At 46.7% G+C, this 16,504-nt stretch overlaps 1 protein-coding gene across 6 annotated transcripts in view; it reads right to left on the minus strand.

The window, feature by feature from the left end:
• The window catches only part of MTA1 (metastasis associated 1), a 761,697-nt gene that overhangs the window by 189,102 nt on the left and 556,091 nt on the right, over nt 1–16,504 (minus strand). For all 6 annotated transcript variants that reach the window (XM_078659566.1, XM_078659564.1, XM_078659562.1 and 3 more), the window contains exon 16: nt 13,556–13,708. In XM_078659566.1, coding sequence (XP_078515692.1) covers nt 13,556–13,708 — 153 coding nt within the window. The remainder of the gene's footprint in view (nt 1–13,555; nt 13,709–16,504) is intronic.

A 16,504-nucleotide genomic window follows, 5' to 3' on the forward strand; every position in this document is an offset into this window, starting at 1 on the left:
AGGTTAACTAAACACATGTGTCTCCCATCTAATGTCCCCTCTACCACCACGTAGCGCTCATCTGAGTCAGAACGATATTTAAAAACTTTAAAGGGGACTCCAGGCGCCACCCATATAAGTGCCCCCCTGGCAAACCCCGAGTATGAGGTCGCAAAAGACTGGACCCTCCACCGCCGTTGAACATATTTTAGGCAACCCCCCCAGAGATGTGTCTCTTGTAAAAAGGCCACACTTATCTTATACCGCCTAACATATGTTGCTATCCGAATCCCTTTGATCCTGTTCATGAGCCCCCTAACATTCCATGTTATAAGTTTATAGGTCCGTCGATCGCCTGCCATAAGTAGAGAATTCTGGGTGACAATGACCCCTGGTGTACAAGGAGGATGAACTGTAAGGCGTAGTGTTAGGAACCCCCCACTCCCCTCTGAAAGCTCTCATGACATCTGGTGACCAGGCAAAAAGCATTCCCATCAGAGAACAGTAAAACAAAACAATGTAAACATTCCCACTCACCCCACCCTCGGGCAGTAGAACCTCATTCTCATAGCCCAACCGTGGTCTGAGGACTCAGGACTCGCCCCATACCCACCACCCTTTCCTTAGAACCCCCCCCCCGCAACATTGGAACCTCCTGCAACATTGTAAGCCACAATAACAGTCAGCAAAAAGCAAAGCCCAGTCCTTGTTGTACAACCAGACTGCCTGGCACTGCGCAGCCCCGTCCAACCAACGGCCTAGCTAGGCCTACACAGCACACACTTGTTGGAGTCTCTAGATTGCACTGTGTCGGAAAAGCGCCCCGCCCCCTCAGCTACGCTCCCCCCGCCCCCCTGTGGTCCCTACAAATAAATATCCACCTCCAGCGCTCCGTAGAGTCAGGCCGCAGCACCTATGAGGTCGGTACTTACAGTGTCTTATGTAGTCCTGCCGACCAACAGCCCCTCAAATGGCAGTCCTCTTAGTTGTATTTAGGCGGCTCATGAGCCACAAGCGACAGGGTCGGCAATGCCTTCCGGTTCCGATTGAGTTTCCTGGACGAGGCACAATGGGAAAACTGGTTTTGTGTCGGTATGCCCCCCAACTCTTCTCTCAGGGTGCCGTCCGGCCTCACCATGATGCGACCTTTGTCTGGTTCCCTTGTGACCCGGATCGTTGGCCTCCAGGGCGGCGATGCTGGTTCCGTTGTCGACCGCTCCATCGCCTCTGTTCTTGCCATGCGTGCTATTGATCCTGCCCTTCCAGGCCCATCGAATCAATCTATTCCGTGTCCTCTTGCGGGGCATTGAAGAAGTGGTCACTGTCTGCATATTGTACTCTGAGCCTGGAGGGAAACATTAGGCTGTACTTTATATTGAGATCTCTCAGCCTCCGCTTGACCCTCAGGAAGTCGTTCCACAGGTCTTGTACCTTTTTGGTATAGACCGGGAAGATATGGATCTCTTGGTTTTCGAACCTGTGGGGTGGGGACCATTCTTAAGGATGAACTGCAGGATCATGTCCTGGTCCCTAAAATTAACAAGTGCGCGATCAGAGTCCTAGGCGGCGACCCTGGTTTGGGGGGGTGGGGACGGAGGGGTTGGACCAAGGGAGCAGTGGGCCCGTTCCACCGCAAAGATCTTGGATAGTCGAAGACCCGGCAGGGCGGAACTGATCCATTCTTCCAGAAATAGGTCCGCCACCGGTCCCTCCGCCTTTTCCGGAAAGCCCAAAAAGCAGAGGTTGTTCCTCCTCGAGCACCCCTCAGTGTCTTCAGCCCTGTCCTCGAGGTGAGAGGTATGCTCCTTGAGTGCAGACACCTTCGCTTGCAAGTGTTGGACCGCTGACCGCAAGGAGGCCAGGTCCCCCTCGGTGGTAGTGACTCGATCCGCCTCCTTCCGTAGGTCCAGGCGCAAGTGATTTATGTCCATGGCCATACCATCCATTTTTTATTCCAATGCCACTCATGAGTCTCGAATGGCCTCTAGGATATCAGCCTTATCTTGGGCTGCTGATCACTGTGGCGGTCCCTGCTCAGGGTCCGGTCTGATGCGCTCCGTCGACGGTGGGCCTGGTATCATATACTGCATAATCTTGTTTGCTTGTGCTATTCAAAGGGGCCTATCTTTCCCCATTTCCAGTGCGGGCTTAACAAGGCTGTCCGCTACCCCAGGCTCAGAAAACTGTCACGGGTCAATCCACTGCTCCTTAGTTTACCGGTCGGCCGGGTGTTGTCTGGAGAAGTATTCCACAGAGCTCTTCACGTCAGACCCGAAGGCCACCGTGGGCCGTCACAGTCGAGCAGGGGTCTAGCTGTGGCACCCCCCCCCCCTTCACCCCCACCGAGTCTTCTCATATTCTCCAGGGCGGTACCCACCACCGAAGGCTGTCTCAGGCGTGTACGAGTAGGCCTCCTTTGGGAGCACGCCCGCAAGCAGAGGTCCAATCCCCTTTGGCCAGCAGCCTGCCCACGTACAGGGACGTTAACTGTCCTCCCAGACGAGAACACAGCCATAGTAGACCAGGACCGGCCCTTCCGAGATCCCGTGCCCGCGTGGAGCGCTCCCCCGGGCGCGGTCAGCCGCACCAGGCCAGCAAGTTGTCACGGCACACTCCTCCGGATATCAAACCACTCTGGACCCCCCCACCCCACAAGGCAGGTGTCTCCGGCAAAGCCCTGCCCTCTCGAGGAGCAAGGCACAGGCCTGTCTGTAAAAGGGTCCCCCGTGGGTATTTCAGGCTTCACTGCATCGGAGTCCGCCCTCGTGGACCGTGTCTAATTAGCCGCAGGCCTCGCAGGGAGGAGCTCAGTCTAAGTAAACCTACCTCGGCCCTCCCAAGGTCGCGTGGCACTTGCCCACAGGCACTCCGTTGGGCAGAAGCAGGCATGCGTTTGCGGGACCTCACCCCAGGGTCAGAGTCCCCCGAGGGCCCTTCTTGATGCGGCAGGAGTTTCGGGCCGCAATCGGCCCCGCAGCACAGGTCTCCGCAGCGAGGCCGACTCGGAGCAGGCGTCCGGAGGCAGGCAATTAGGAAGACACAGACCGCTCCGCCATTTTACCAGAAGTAAAGCAGTCGCAGCACCTGGGGAGAAAATCCAGTTTCCCAGTCCGCTAGCAAGTGGAACCGCACTCGGTCCGGATTCTCTGGACCAGGGGGGGTACCAACCCCCTTTTGTGTGAGAATGGGCACAATTCCGCCAGGATACAGGTAGGAGTCTGTCTTACGGGGCAGGAGCTGCTCTACTCAGCGTCTAGCCTGCCATGCGTCCAAGCCACGCCCCCAGCCAGCAATCTCTTGATGGCAACTTTGGACAGCAGAGCTCCCATCTCTTGAAGCAAGATGGTCAGATACTCCTCTGAAAGATGCTATGATGTGGGCAGAAGCTGGCTGTGGTGGGTCATATCAAATGGAAGGACATAGTCCTAATCGATCCACTAGAGGACTCAACTGTTGGATGTGATGAACTGCCACACTGGGAGGAAGTTTAGGATTCTGCCTCCCAAAGGGTAGCAGTGTGACTGGTAAGGGTAAACTAAAGCAGACTGAATGGTAATGCGGCGGCTACAGGTCCTGGAAATATCAATAATGCCCTTGGTGACCTACATATTGCAGCCGGATCCCTGTCCACCGCCATTAAGTGCCAGAGGTGACTGTTGAAGGGGCAGGGGTGTGAAATTGTCAATATACCAAAACTCTAGAGTAGCCTCGGAAGAGTCAAAACTGATGAGCAAACTGTCTGGTCGAAAGGCTCAAGGAGCGTGCCACAGAAAAGCTTTTCTTAAAGCGCTTCAGGGCGGAAAGGAACATTCATAAGGGATGCCTGCACATCTCCAGAGAACCTTGTGAATCACATCTATGCATATCCATGAGCACCATACTAGAGCAGATTGCTTGCCTCAACCAATCGGCAGTATCCAAGCCAGTCAGAATCATGTATTTGGCAACACTGATCATCTTGGAAAACGTAAGCCAAGATGGCCCTAAAATCTTCTGGGAGCACTGGCAACATCTTGCTGGAGAGGTCTCAGAAGGCATACATATAGCAGTTTACTAGACTTCATGCTTTGACCTATCGTAGGAAGAAGCTGGGCAAGAGGACTCCCCATTACGTCAGGTGCACATCTGTGGCCCTGGCCAAGTGCCTGTTCATTGTTGGGCAAGGACATGATTTACCCCAAGTGTTCACATGAGTATTAATTAGGGCTTTGCTGAACGGTATTAAGGACTCATAAGAAGTCAGACCAGGCTGTAGACTTCATTAAGCACATTTGTTTCAACCTGAAAAGAAGAAAGTATATCCTGGACCTCAGGAGCACGTCTGATGACTACATCAAAAGAAGTACTAAGTTCTGTTGGCAGCCCAAGGAGAGAAATTAACTCCGTGTCAGGGGAAGTGTCACTAGTTTTTTGTAAATCCATATAAAACTGTCATCATAATGTGGGAGAAAACCATCATCATCTCCTAGGAGTGGCCAGCTCTGTTTTCAGTTGGAACGGAAAAGCTGGTGGTGCAGCCGAGGACAGCTTCGTGGTACAGTGTATTTTATCTAAATCAGACAGAACAGGAACTAGGTGTGCCAGAGAGGAGTTAGAGGGCAACCTTGACCGGGGTAGAACACTGCAGTCAGTAGAGGTACTTTGGCACTAGCAAGATTGACAAAGAACATACTGACGCAGGTCACTGGGATGGAATGGAAACCGGCTCCGGGGTTTGTGCACAACCCAAGGCGGGTTCTAGTAGTTTAGATTGCACTAAGAATTGATCCACCAGCAATAACCCGATTGGAGGCCCCTGAGAACCCTGGAGCCCAAAGGCGCTCCAGGGGGAGACAGAAGAGTGCCAAAAATATGAGGCATGGCCTCATTAAATGCCTTGACCTATTGCGATGTAGCTGAAGGTCCAGGGAACTCGAGGTACATCTGGATCAACTGGATACAGAATCTACTGGATAACCTCTACCGCCAAGAATAGCTTGTGGTGGGACGGGCCTCGAGAGAGGTAAAGGGTCCAATTCCGACTGTTGCATTTTAGCCTTTACCTTTTCAGATTTTCCACTCTCCGTGTCTTCCGAGAGGCTTCGTTTTAAGACTCCACATTTCAAGAAGCCATTTCCGAAATCTAGGTCTATTGCCACTGAAACAGGCTACCTTCACAGATGTTGGTCTTAGTAAGAAAAAGTACTGGAGCTTTTGCATTCCTAAATGTTGTGCCTCGGGTCAATAAATGCTGTCATCATGCAGATCATCTGTAAAGTTTTTTCCCCACTAGTAGCCCTAGGCTATTAATAGTGTCATGTTTGATTCTACCCTTCGTACAGAAGAAATACAGGAGTCTCACTGAGCCGCTGGACAGAACTGTGACCTTGTAAATAGGAAATGTCCTGGGCTCAACTAATGACTCATGGGAGGTGGGTAAAAGCTGGGAAAGAAAAGGAAGGAAAATAACCCAGGGCTTTGAAAGTGTCTTCTTTTCTCACGATGTGCAGCCTTAAATCTCAACTATGAATTCCTTTGGGGGAGTTGATTTCAGTATGCTTGTACCTTGTTGGCTGGACTTTGGGTTACATCAAATGAGGTGGATAGGGTACTAAAGTGAATATTTTTCATGTGTGTGTGTCGATAGAAATTTGGGTATGCAGCTATTGCAATGTTACCATATGACTTCCATCTCTTTATCGCGGAAAGGTCCAATGCCAGCAAAACTGCATATCCTCACTCCTGGACTACAACACAATGCTGCAAGTCAAGTCAACTCAAGTCAGTGACTTGCAGTGGATAGGCCTGGCAGAGGGTGTCAAAAAGGTGAGTTTACCCTCTGTGCTCCACATTTATCTCTATTCCATAACTCTCTCTCCCAACAGTGTATGATTCCAAAATCGAACTGTTGAACTGGGTCGACGGACACAAGACAACATCTTCTCTGAAGGCAGATTTCTTGCGCTAGGTAAGGAAATGCCTCTTTTGGTATGGTCACCTTGAAGTTTTCGACTGCTGATGCTTGGGGGTTTCTACTCCAGGTGCACTAAGGTCAGCTAACAAAACCTCAGTGCCAGCATCCTGCCTCTTTTTAAATTGTATATCGAATTGGCTATACCCAATTGGAAATGGCTAACTTACAAGTCCCAAGTAAATGGTACCTGAATCGCTTTGGCCACTATAGGAGTGGAAGGGTATGCTCAGACATGAGTCCCTTGCTCACTGCACCATCAGGATTCAAGCAAGCCGGGCCGAAGACGGCTGCAATGCCAGAAACCGGTCCCCGGAAGCTTGTTTCCTTTCTAGTAAAGAATTGGTTTGGTAGTTTGGTCTGCCCTGTTCCCATGATGCACCGGGCCAGGGACAGACTAATTTGCATGTAGCCAGGTTCTGAACTGGGATGGTGCACTGAGCTAAAAAACGGTGATGGATCAAGCCCTGATCTTTTGACTGGGTACGAGTGTTCGGTTTAATTCAGATGCTCTGTCCATCACCACCCCCTTTTCTGAATCGTTTTGGCCACTATAGGAGTGGAAGGGTATGCTCAGACATGAGTCCCTCGCTCACTGCACCATCAGGATTCAAGCAAGCCGGGCCGAAGACGGCTGCAATGCCAGAAACCGGTCCCCGGGAGGTGGTTTCCTTTCCAGTAAAGAATTGGCTTGGTAGTTTGGTCTGCCCTGTTCCCATGATGCACTGGGCCAGGGACAGACTAATTTGCATGTAGCCAGGTTCTGAACTGGGATGGTGCAGTGAGCTAAAAAACGGTGATGGATCAAGCCCTGATCTTTTGACTGGGTATGAGTGTTCTGTTTAATTCAGATGCTCTGTCCATCACCACCCTCTTTTCTGAATCGTTTTGGCCACTATAGGAGTGGAAGGGTATGCTCAGACATGAGTCCCTTGCTCACTGCACCATCAGGATTCAAGCAAGCCGGGCCGAAGACGGCTGCAATGCCAGAAACCGGTCCCCGGAAGCTTGTTTCCTTTCCAGTAAAGAATCGGCTTGGTAGTTTGGTCTGCCCTGTTCCCATGATGCATTGGGCCAGGGACAGACTAATTTGCATGTAGCCAGGTTCTGAACTGGGATGGTGCAGGGAGCTAAAAAACGGTGATGGATCAAGCCCTGATCTTTTGACTGGGTATGAGTGTTCTGTTTAATTCAGATGCTCTGTCCATCACCACCCCCTTTTCTGAATCGTTTTGGCCACTATAGGAGTGGAAGGGTATGCTCAGACATTAGTCCCTTGCTCACTGCACCATCAGGATTCAAGCAAGCCGGGCCGAAGACGGCTGCAATGCCAGAAACTGGTCCCCGGAAGCTTGTTTCCTTTCCAGTAAAGAATTGACTTGGCAGTTTGTTCTGCCCTGTTCCCATGATGCACTGGGACAGGAACAGACTAATTTGCATATAGCCAGGTTCTGAGCTGGGATGGTGCAGTGAGCTAAAAAACGGTGATGGATTAAAACCATGATCTATTGACTTGGTAAGAGTATTCTGCATCATTCAGAAACTCTGTCCATCACCACCCCCCTTTTCCAAAATCTCCCAGTATAAGAATTGGCTTGGTAGTTTGGTTTGCCCTGTTCCCATCATGCACTGGGACAGGAACAGACTAATTTGCATATAGCCAGGTTCTGAGCTGGGATGGTGCAGTGAGCTAAAAAACGGTGATGGATTAAAACCATGATCTATTGACTTGGTAAGAGTATTCTGCATCATTCAGAAACTCTGTCCATCACCACCCCCCTTTTCCAAAACCCATGATGCACTGGGCCAGGGACAGACTAATTTGCATGTAGCCAGGTTCTGAACTGGGATGGTGCAGTGAGCTAAAAAACGGTGATGGATCAAGCCCTGATCTTTTGACTGGGTATGAGTGTACTGTTTAATTCAGATGCTCTGTCCATCACCACCCCCTTTTCTGAATCGTTTTGGCCACTATAGGAGTGGAAGGGTATGCTCAGACATGAGTCCCTTGCTCACTGCACCATCAGGATTCAAGCAAGCCGGGCCGAAGACGGCTGCAATGCCAGAAACCGGTCCCCGGAAGCTTGTCTCCTTTCCAGTAAAGAATTGGCTTGGTAGTTCGGTCTGCCCTGTTCCCATGATGCACTGGGCCAGGGACAGACTAATTTGCATGTAGCCAGGTTCTGAACTGGGACGGTGCAGGGAGCTAAAAAACGGTGATGGATCAAGCCCTGATCTTTTGACTGGGTATGAGTGTTCTGTTTAATTCAGATGCTCTGTCCATCACCACCCCCTTTTCTGAATCGTTTTGGCCACTATAGGAGTGGAAGGGTATGCTCAGACATTAGTCCCTTGCTCACTGCACCATCAGGATTCAAGCAAGCCGGGCCGAAGACGGCTGCAATGCCAGAAACTGGTCCCCGGAAGCTTGTTTCCTTTCCAGTAAAGAATTGACTTGGCAGTTTGTTCTGCCCTGTTCCCATGATGCACTGGGACAGGAACAGACTAATTTGCATATAGCCAGGTTCTGAGCTGGGATGGTGCAGTGAGCTAAAAAACGGTGATGGATTAAAACCATGATCTATTGACTTGGTAAGAGTATTCTGCATCATTCAGAAACTCTGTCCATCACCACCCCCCTTTTCCAAAATCTCCCAGTATAAGAATTGGCTTGGTAGTTTGGTTTGCCCTGTTCCCATCATGCACTGGGACAGGAACAGACTAATTTGCATATAGCCAGGTTCTGAGCTGGGATGGTGCAGTGAGCTAAAAAACGGTGATGGATTAAAACCATGATCTATTGACTTGGTAAGAGTATTCTGCATCATTCAGAAACTCTGTCCATCACCACCCCCCTTTTCCAAAACCCATGATGCACTGGGCCAGGGACAGACTAATTTGCATGTAGCCAGGTTCTGAACTGGGATGGTGCAGTGAGCTAAAAAACGGTGATGGATCAAGCCCTGATCTTTTGACTGGGTATGAGTGTACTGTTTAATTCAGATGCTCTGTCCATCACCACCCCCTTTTCTGAATCGTTTTGGCCACTATAGGAGTGGAAGGGTATGCTCAGACATGAGTCCCTTGCTCACTGCACCATCAGGATTCAAGCAAGCCGGGCCGAAGACGGCTGCAATGCCAGAAACCGGTCCCCGGAAGCTTGTCTCCTTTCCAGTAAAGAATTGGCTTGGTAGTTCGGTCTGCCCTGTTCCCATGATGCACTGGGCCAGGGACAGACTAATTTGCATGTAGCCAGGTTCTGAACTGGGATGGTGCAGTGAGCTAAAAAACGGTGATGGATCAAGCCCTGATCTTTTGACTGGGTATGAGTGTTCTGTTTAATTCAGATGCTCTGTCCATCACCACCCCCCTTTTTTTTTTTTTTTTTTTTTTTTTTTTTTAGAGTTTTATATAGCGCGAACTAGACCCGAACCAAATCAGGTATCAGAGCGCTTTACATAGCACAAGTTACGTTTTTTTTTTTACATGAGGACACACACTTTCATTTTTTTTAGGCACGGGGAGAATAAGTGATTTGCCCAGAATCACAGGAGGTTTGGCGTCGTTACCGAGACTCGAACCCAGATCCCCAGGTCCGAGGTCGAGCGCCTTAGCCGTTAGGCTAACTCTAACTTTTCTGAATGGTACCCTAGTAACCAGGGCATGCAAATTCGAGGAGTATCCCTAGGCTTGCAGAAATGATTGTGCCACCCTGGAGTTCCCCTAAGTAAAACAAGTCCCCCAGTCCCCACTGCAGACTGGTAGAGCAGTCGTACACTTCTAGCCCAACTTTGCCATTGAAAGCAATGGCAAAGACCAGGGACATGTGTGCAAGTAACCCCTCTGACAGGCCTACTGAGCCCAAAAGGCAGGGACAAGCAAGATATGTACTTTACACATCCTTACAGCAAAACACACAAAACTACAGTTCTACTGTGGAAAGACTTGATCGCACGATTGGCGAGTTCAGGGATACACAATAGCCCCTCATCTATGCTAACTCCTAAACGGTGAGACTAAAGTGGCCACTCCAATGTATCAAACAACTCGTTACATTAAGCCAGACTTGTATCTTAGGTCGAAATTAATATAACTTGTTGCAGTGCGCAGCTTTAGCAAAGATACCACTTTGTTAGGCTTTGAAACTCCTGTGCCTTCCCGGTCACACATGGAACCTGCTCCACTAGACACATTTTTGTCCTCCTGAAGATACCTGCCAATGAGTCTGAGGAAGGAGAACAATAAGGGATTGTAGGCTAGGGAGGTGTCACCTCCCTCCTGCAGGAAGCCTCTAAGGCGTTAGCCCCAAAAGGAACGCTTCAAAGGTGCAGCCGCCTTTCAAGAACCGAGTGGGACAAGAGTGGACTGGCCTCCTGTTCGCAGCACATGGATACAAGACCTGAAGAAGCCTGGTGGGGCAAGATGGTAAGCCAAAGTTTACAAGCTGCTGCCACAACCGTCGTGCAGCACCGATAACCAAGACCCAAGCACAGAGGTGCACACAAGTTCGTTGAGCCCAAGAGTGCACCCAGAGAGTTGCTGGGACCCTCAGAAGGTGAAGCCAGTGACTGCAACAACGGGTGACTGGTAGTTCAGTGGCGACTGTAATACGGCCAGATCGTAGAGGACTTCATTGGACGTCAGCCCTCCAACCAGAACTACCCTCACCATCTTCGTGGACTGAGGAATCCCGGCAGGAAGCCCACCGTCAACCGCGTTGCAGCCACAGTATTCTTAGAGCATCTTAAGCATCCTTAGAGCATCTTCAGCCCCCTTCCTCCCTAGCATCATGCCTACTTCATAGGAATCCACTGTAACGTAGATAAAGTTCCTGTAACTGTTGAAGGACTGCTCTCCTCTAAAGGTAATTGTTCCTGAGAACCTTGCTGGTCCCCTGACTAGCTCTTTGCCGAAGTGGGTTGTCCTCAAGTACTTCTAACTGACCACAAATGACACTGACCTAAGTTTTCTTTCAAAAGGTTTACTAAGTGTCCAATTTCTTGACTGTATCAAGGCTTGTTTGCGGTTAATTGAAACAACACTGATTTATTTTTGCTTCAAAAATCTAGCTCTCTGGAACCCTCCAGTGCTTTTTTGTTCTAGTGTCTAAATTCGACATAAAAATACAACCTGTTTTCATAAATTGATGTCAGATTTCGAGTGTGGTGTCGATGTCTTCCGCAATTGTTTTTGTGCTGTATAGATGCAACCTACTGGATCTAAAGGGGCTGGTAATTGTATTACACTGTGAGGTTGCATACCCACACCCTATAATACACACCATTTCCTCACACACTATAAATGGTTTAGAAATGCCCATGCAATACACATCTGGACTACTGACTGAGCCACATGCCAAGCAGTATCGCCATCATTCACCCAAGAACCGTTACATCTTCTCAATCTTTCACAACTGATGGCCAACAAAGACCAGAGGCACCCAGTCACCGGACTGTAGGGTTTCATACAGGAGAAGATCACACATGATACATTAATGACTAAAGCGATGGGGAACTGATAAAGAGTACCCAATGTCTGATGCACAGTGGACCCTACTGCTGCGCTCAAACCAGACATCCGTTGCAGCAACAAGTTTAGGCTGTTGCACTTTAAGTTCCTTTGTAAAGTATACTCTACTACAAAAGAGATAAATGATAAGGATATAACCACCCATATGAGAAGTCTGCGCCTCACTCTGGAAGGTGGGGATTTTATTTTTACAATCTTGCATGAAATTGCTCACCAGTGGTAATTTTCTGTCAGTAATTTTTAATTCAATGTCGCTTTTGAGAGGGAAACACTTGTGTCCATGCCCCTGGATAGCTCTGCTGGCGTACATATGAGACATTCCATCTGTTTTCAAAAACTACTGTTGGTGAAAAGAGGAGTGGCAATATGTTAATGTAGTGAATCGTGCCCAAGGTTTTATGACTGGCTGAAAGGCCAGACTTTTAGTAATGTCATGTCTGATACTTTTACATCCACTCTCCCACAATCCACTAGGCCGAAAAACATCTAGGTCCCAATGCAAACTTACTTGCTGAGTCAAGAGATTAGTTTGCCTTCCCTTCCTCCACTATAAATGTGTGCCGTGTATGCAACAAGCAGGTTATCCCTAATCTTCTAGCAATCCTGGAATAACAGTGTAATGTTCAAGAGAATGTGACCTCCCTCTCTGCCTAGCGTGTAATTAAACAGACCTATATGATGATTTCCTTAGTTGAATCTAATAGTCCGACTCACTGTAACTGATCTATCGGATCTGTATGTACTGCAACTGTGACAACATACTCATGTATGGATTGCTGTGAACTTGACAGCTTGTACTGAGTTTATTACGGTACTGTTTAAAATAAAACTTGATCGATAAAAAAGACACTACATTTCTATCTGTGAATATCAGCGTAAGTAGACAAAGAAGAGAGCTGGGTACGGAAGTGTGCGTCATTCGGACTGAAACCCGTCAATGCTTGTTTTCAGGATTTGGAAATTGGCTTAGTTTTTCTATTGGTAAAACACAGCAAACTTAATTCATGTCACATGCATTTCAGAATGTGAGATTCAAAGCATACTGCCCAAGGCATGACATAATAGCGCTTGGCCTGGAAATTCAGCAAAATGTAAAGATTGATCTCTGTACTGGTGAGATTTAACAAACTGCACACATTTCTTAACAGTTGCACCAATGGATGCACATCATGGCCATGTATTGGGTCAATAGAAAGAATGGAATAAAAGATTAAAGAATTATTAAATTTTCTTTCAGTTTGAAAATTGATATGATTGCAGAACAATTTAATGCCAACAAATCAGACCTTGAAAACAAGATATACTGTAAAAAATAAAGTGCAGAACTGCAAACATATGTATTTTTCTTTCAGTAAGAAAAGGAACAGGCTCCTCAACAAACAGTAACACAAAAACAGATGTTAAGTGATAATAACATAATAATGGAATGATGAGTCCAAAAGCAAATAAAAGGTATAATAAATGTTAAATTACACAACTCTGTTTCATGCATTACACCTGCTCGCCTTTTTCAAATGCTTCAGAAAAAAAAATTAAAGGTAGCAAACAAGAGCGAATCAGAGGTATGATGAGAGGCTGTTTGTCTTTTCAAAAGACTTCTGTGCAGATATAAATATTTGCACAGAAGTCTGAAAAGCTTACATATCCATCTCACAACATAATTTAACAGCTATCAATCACATTTTCACTTTATGTACTAATGTGTGCTTCATGAAGGTAAGACCATCAACCTACCATATTCCGTAAACACACATGCACAGGACCACCCAGAAAATATCCTGAGGCTTGAATTTTTTTAATATATGAAAGCTCTAACACTAAATTAGCCTTAAGAATGCTTGAGTATTATACGTGCCTTTTACTGCACAAACATACAAGTTGCTCACAATAGCAATAAAAACTTGTGTGAGCCTATATCAGTCACAATGCATCAGAGAACAGACAGTTTCACTTCTACAAAGTAGAGTGCTACAAAGAAAACTAATGTTCTTAGGCCCCATTTAAAACATTACCCATGACTTCGCACTAAAAGGAAAAAAGATTGGGAGAAGAAAGGTACAAAATGCAATGAATATTTCAAAACAGTAAAATGCCCACCATCCATTCCATTGTGCTGGTCATAACTTCTTTTGCCCAGAATGGTTGGCGATCCACTGTTAATCACAGATGCTGACTTGGCAGGAGTAAGGCTATTGATATTACTGGAAAGGCTCTTTGCATGGTCTGGTTTTGGAGGACAGGGGTGCGTCTCTGTTTGGAAGAGAACAGAACACATTACAACCCAACAAACTTCAACTGAGTACCTAGGTTATGTTACTTGACCAGCTGATGGGGGCACTGGGTAAACCTATGAGGATAGAAAACTGAAACCAAGGATCTATACAGGGAACCTCTTGCTTAATCAGATTCCACTGCACACTTGGCTCAGTCTTAGCAAATCTCACTCCTTATTTCAGAATATGGTAAGCAGTTGATACATTAACTGGGAAGGCATATGCTGTTCAAAAGAGATGGCAAACTCATATTTATGTCGAGATCCACTATTTCCACATATAAGTGCATTTTATTATTGGCAAACTCACAATGAGGGGCCTTGGTTGTTTCCTGTCGGGGCTACTCTTCCTACATGCTTGTTGCTTTATGCAAAACCCCAAAGCACTTCTCACATTCATACTCTGTAACATGTTCTGGCGTTCTAAACTATGGATCCAGTAATGTGAAATGACTGTTGAGTGTATAACAGACTGGCATAGTTGACACATTGACTATTAAAAACCAAGGTTGATGACAACGCGAAAGCCTTAAACTCACTGACTTGATAGCTGACCTGATAGTCATAAGCAAGGCTGTTCTCAACAATAGCACTATTGTAATATTTATGCGCCTAAGCAATGAAACAGCTATTCAATTGTACAGTAGACAAATGAGCTCAAATCATCTTAAAGGAAAATGTACTTAATCATGACAGTTATCGCAAAAGGTGATGTACCCATACATGCAAATCCATAAGGACAGGATTGTCCTAAGGACCAACCCTCCGTTCCTACCCAAGATAGTAAGCAAATTCCACATGAATCAAAACATTCAGCTACCAGTTTTCTTCAAAAACCCACAAACATGACTAGAAAGAAGACGTCATATCCTGGATGTAAAGAGCCTTATACTATCTACAGGAGCCAAAACAATTCCATAAAGGGAATCAATTTTTCGTCTCTTATTCCAAGTACAAGGGTGCACCGGTGACAAAGGTGACAGTGGCACACTGTACTGCAGAAGCAATTCAGGTATGCTATTCCTCAGGGGGAAAACATTAAATACATGAAGAAGAGCTCACTCAACAAAGAAAATAGGGGCAACCCTAGCCTTTATGGCCAATTTGCCAATAGACACCATATGTGCAGCCACTACATGAGCATCTCTACACATTTTACAAAGCATTATTGTGTGGGTATACAGATGACAAAGGAAGCTCAGGTGGGACAAAAGGTACACTTCAGCACCTGTTCGCAAGGTCCTCCTCTACATCTCACCACAACCATCATAAGGAATGGGAAGCAGCTTCATAATCTAAAGCACAGTATGTAAATCCAGAAAAGGATTCATGCTGCAAAACGAAATGGTTACTTAACAGTAGGAGTAGTTTTTCAGCCTTAATAGTTTTCTGGAGTCGCATACGATCCACCCACCTCCCCAGAGATGTGGAAAGCAAACAGGTGGGAGGAGAAATTATGTAGAAGCAAAAAGAAAGACTTAAAAACAAGAAGAGTGAAGACATGCCCTTATTCAGAAGGGAAAGGAGAAAAAGGAATCTGAAGATGGCAACCAGGCACAGTAACCTTCCGGGTGCCATCCGAGGTCACCCAAGTGATGGACATAGCACCAAACTGTGGTCGACAACGCCCACGACGGGGGGGAAAAAAGATAGAAAACGGGAAACAGACAATTCCTGGACCCAACCACTAGATGGTGGAATAATGCATGTGAATCAAGAACTCTTCAAACTGCAAAACTACTCCTAGTGATCCTTCATTATTTAGAAAAGAAGTGACTTCCCGCTGTGGCTATTGAATTTGTTCCAGTGGATGCGCTCGTTCCTGTATGTACCTACAAGTGAAAGTCTTGACTGCAAACTGCCAATGTTGATATGTTGGGCACTTGTGGAGGTCATTTGCTGACCCAGAACTAAATTTGCTCTAGTTGAAAAGCTTTGAAGCCATTTGGGACCATGGCTCCTTTTTAAAAAAAATTTTTAAGGCCGAGAATGTTGTCCTTCCTGGTTATGGTGTATTATCGCCGGTCACGACACACTACCATTAACTGAACTTGGTTGTGTACTCTTGTTGTCTAGTTAAGTTTTTGGTATTTTATTATTATTATTTTTTTTACTAGAACGAAACCACTTCCCATCTTCCAAATGAGTAGCCCAGTATTACTCATTGATCACAACTGAGGTCCTGATGTAGCAGAGCAAGAATGCTACATTATGCTCTTTTTGATTGGCAATTTTCCCCATTAACTGAGGTTTTGTTAGTGAACACTGTAGTAAATCTAGAGTCCTTCTAAGGCATCCCCAATGCAACCTCATAGGCGCATCTGTAGACGTGCATGAGTAATGAGGGGATGCATGATGCCATCATGCACATTAGCTTCATAACTGTCCGCACTGTCAGAGACTGTCCCTTCTGGTAGAGGCGAGTTTCCTCTTTCATTGCTTGTATCCTCATTTGGTCGGGTATGCCTGTGCCATTCTGGAGTTCAATCTTGCTCGTAGCAAGATATTTTCCTGTTCTGGTTTTGCTGAGGATTTTGTGTGGTTTATGGAGAATTCTAATCCTTGTCGCGGTTTGAATACCTGTTGAATGCATGTAACATCTTTGTTTTGAATTTGCCTTCACCAACTAGTCATTTAGATAGGGATAAACGTGGATTACCCTCCTTCTTAGGGATGCTGCTACGCACTTTATGAAAAAACTGTGCAGATTTTATTCCAAAAGGCAAGAACTAGACTTGGTAGTGTGTCTCCGCATGGATGAACCTGCGGTATCT

The sequence above is a fragment of the Lissotriton helveticus genome, chromosome 9, assembly GCF_964261635.1.
Source record: "Lissotriton helveticus chromosome 9, aLisHel1.1, whole genome shotgun sequence".
Lineage (NCBI taxonomy): Eukaryota > Metazoa > Chordata > Amphibia > Caudata > Salamandridae > Lissotriton > Lissotriton helveticus.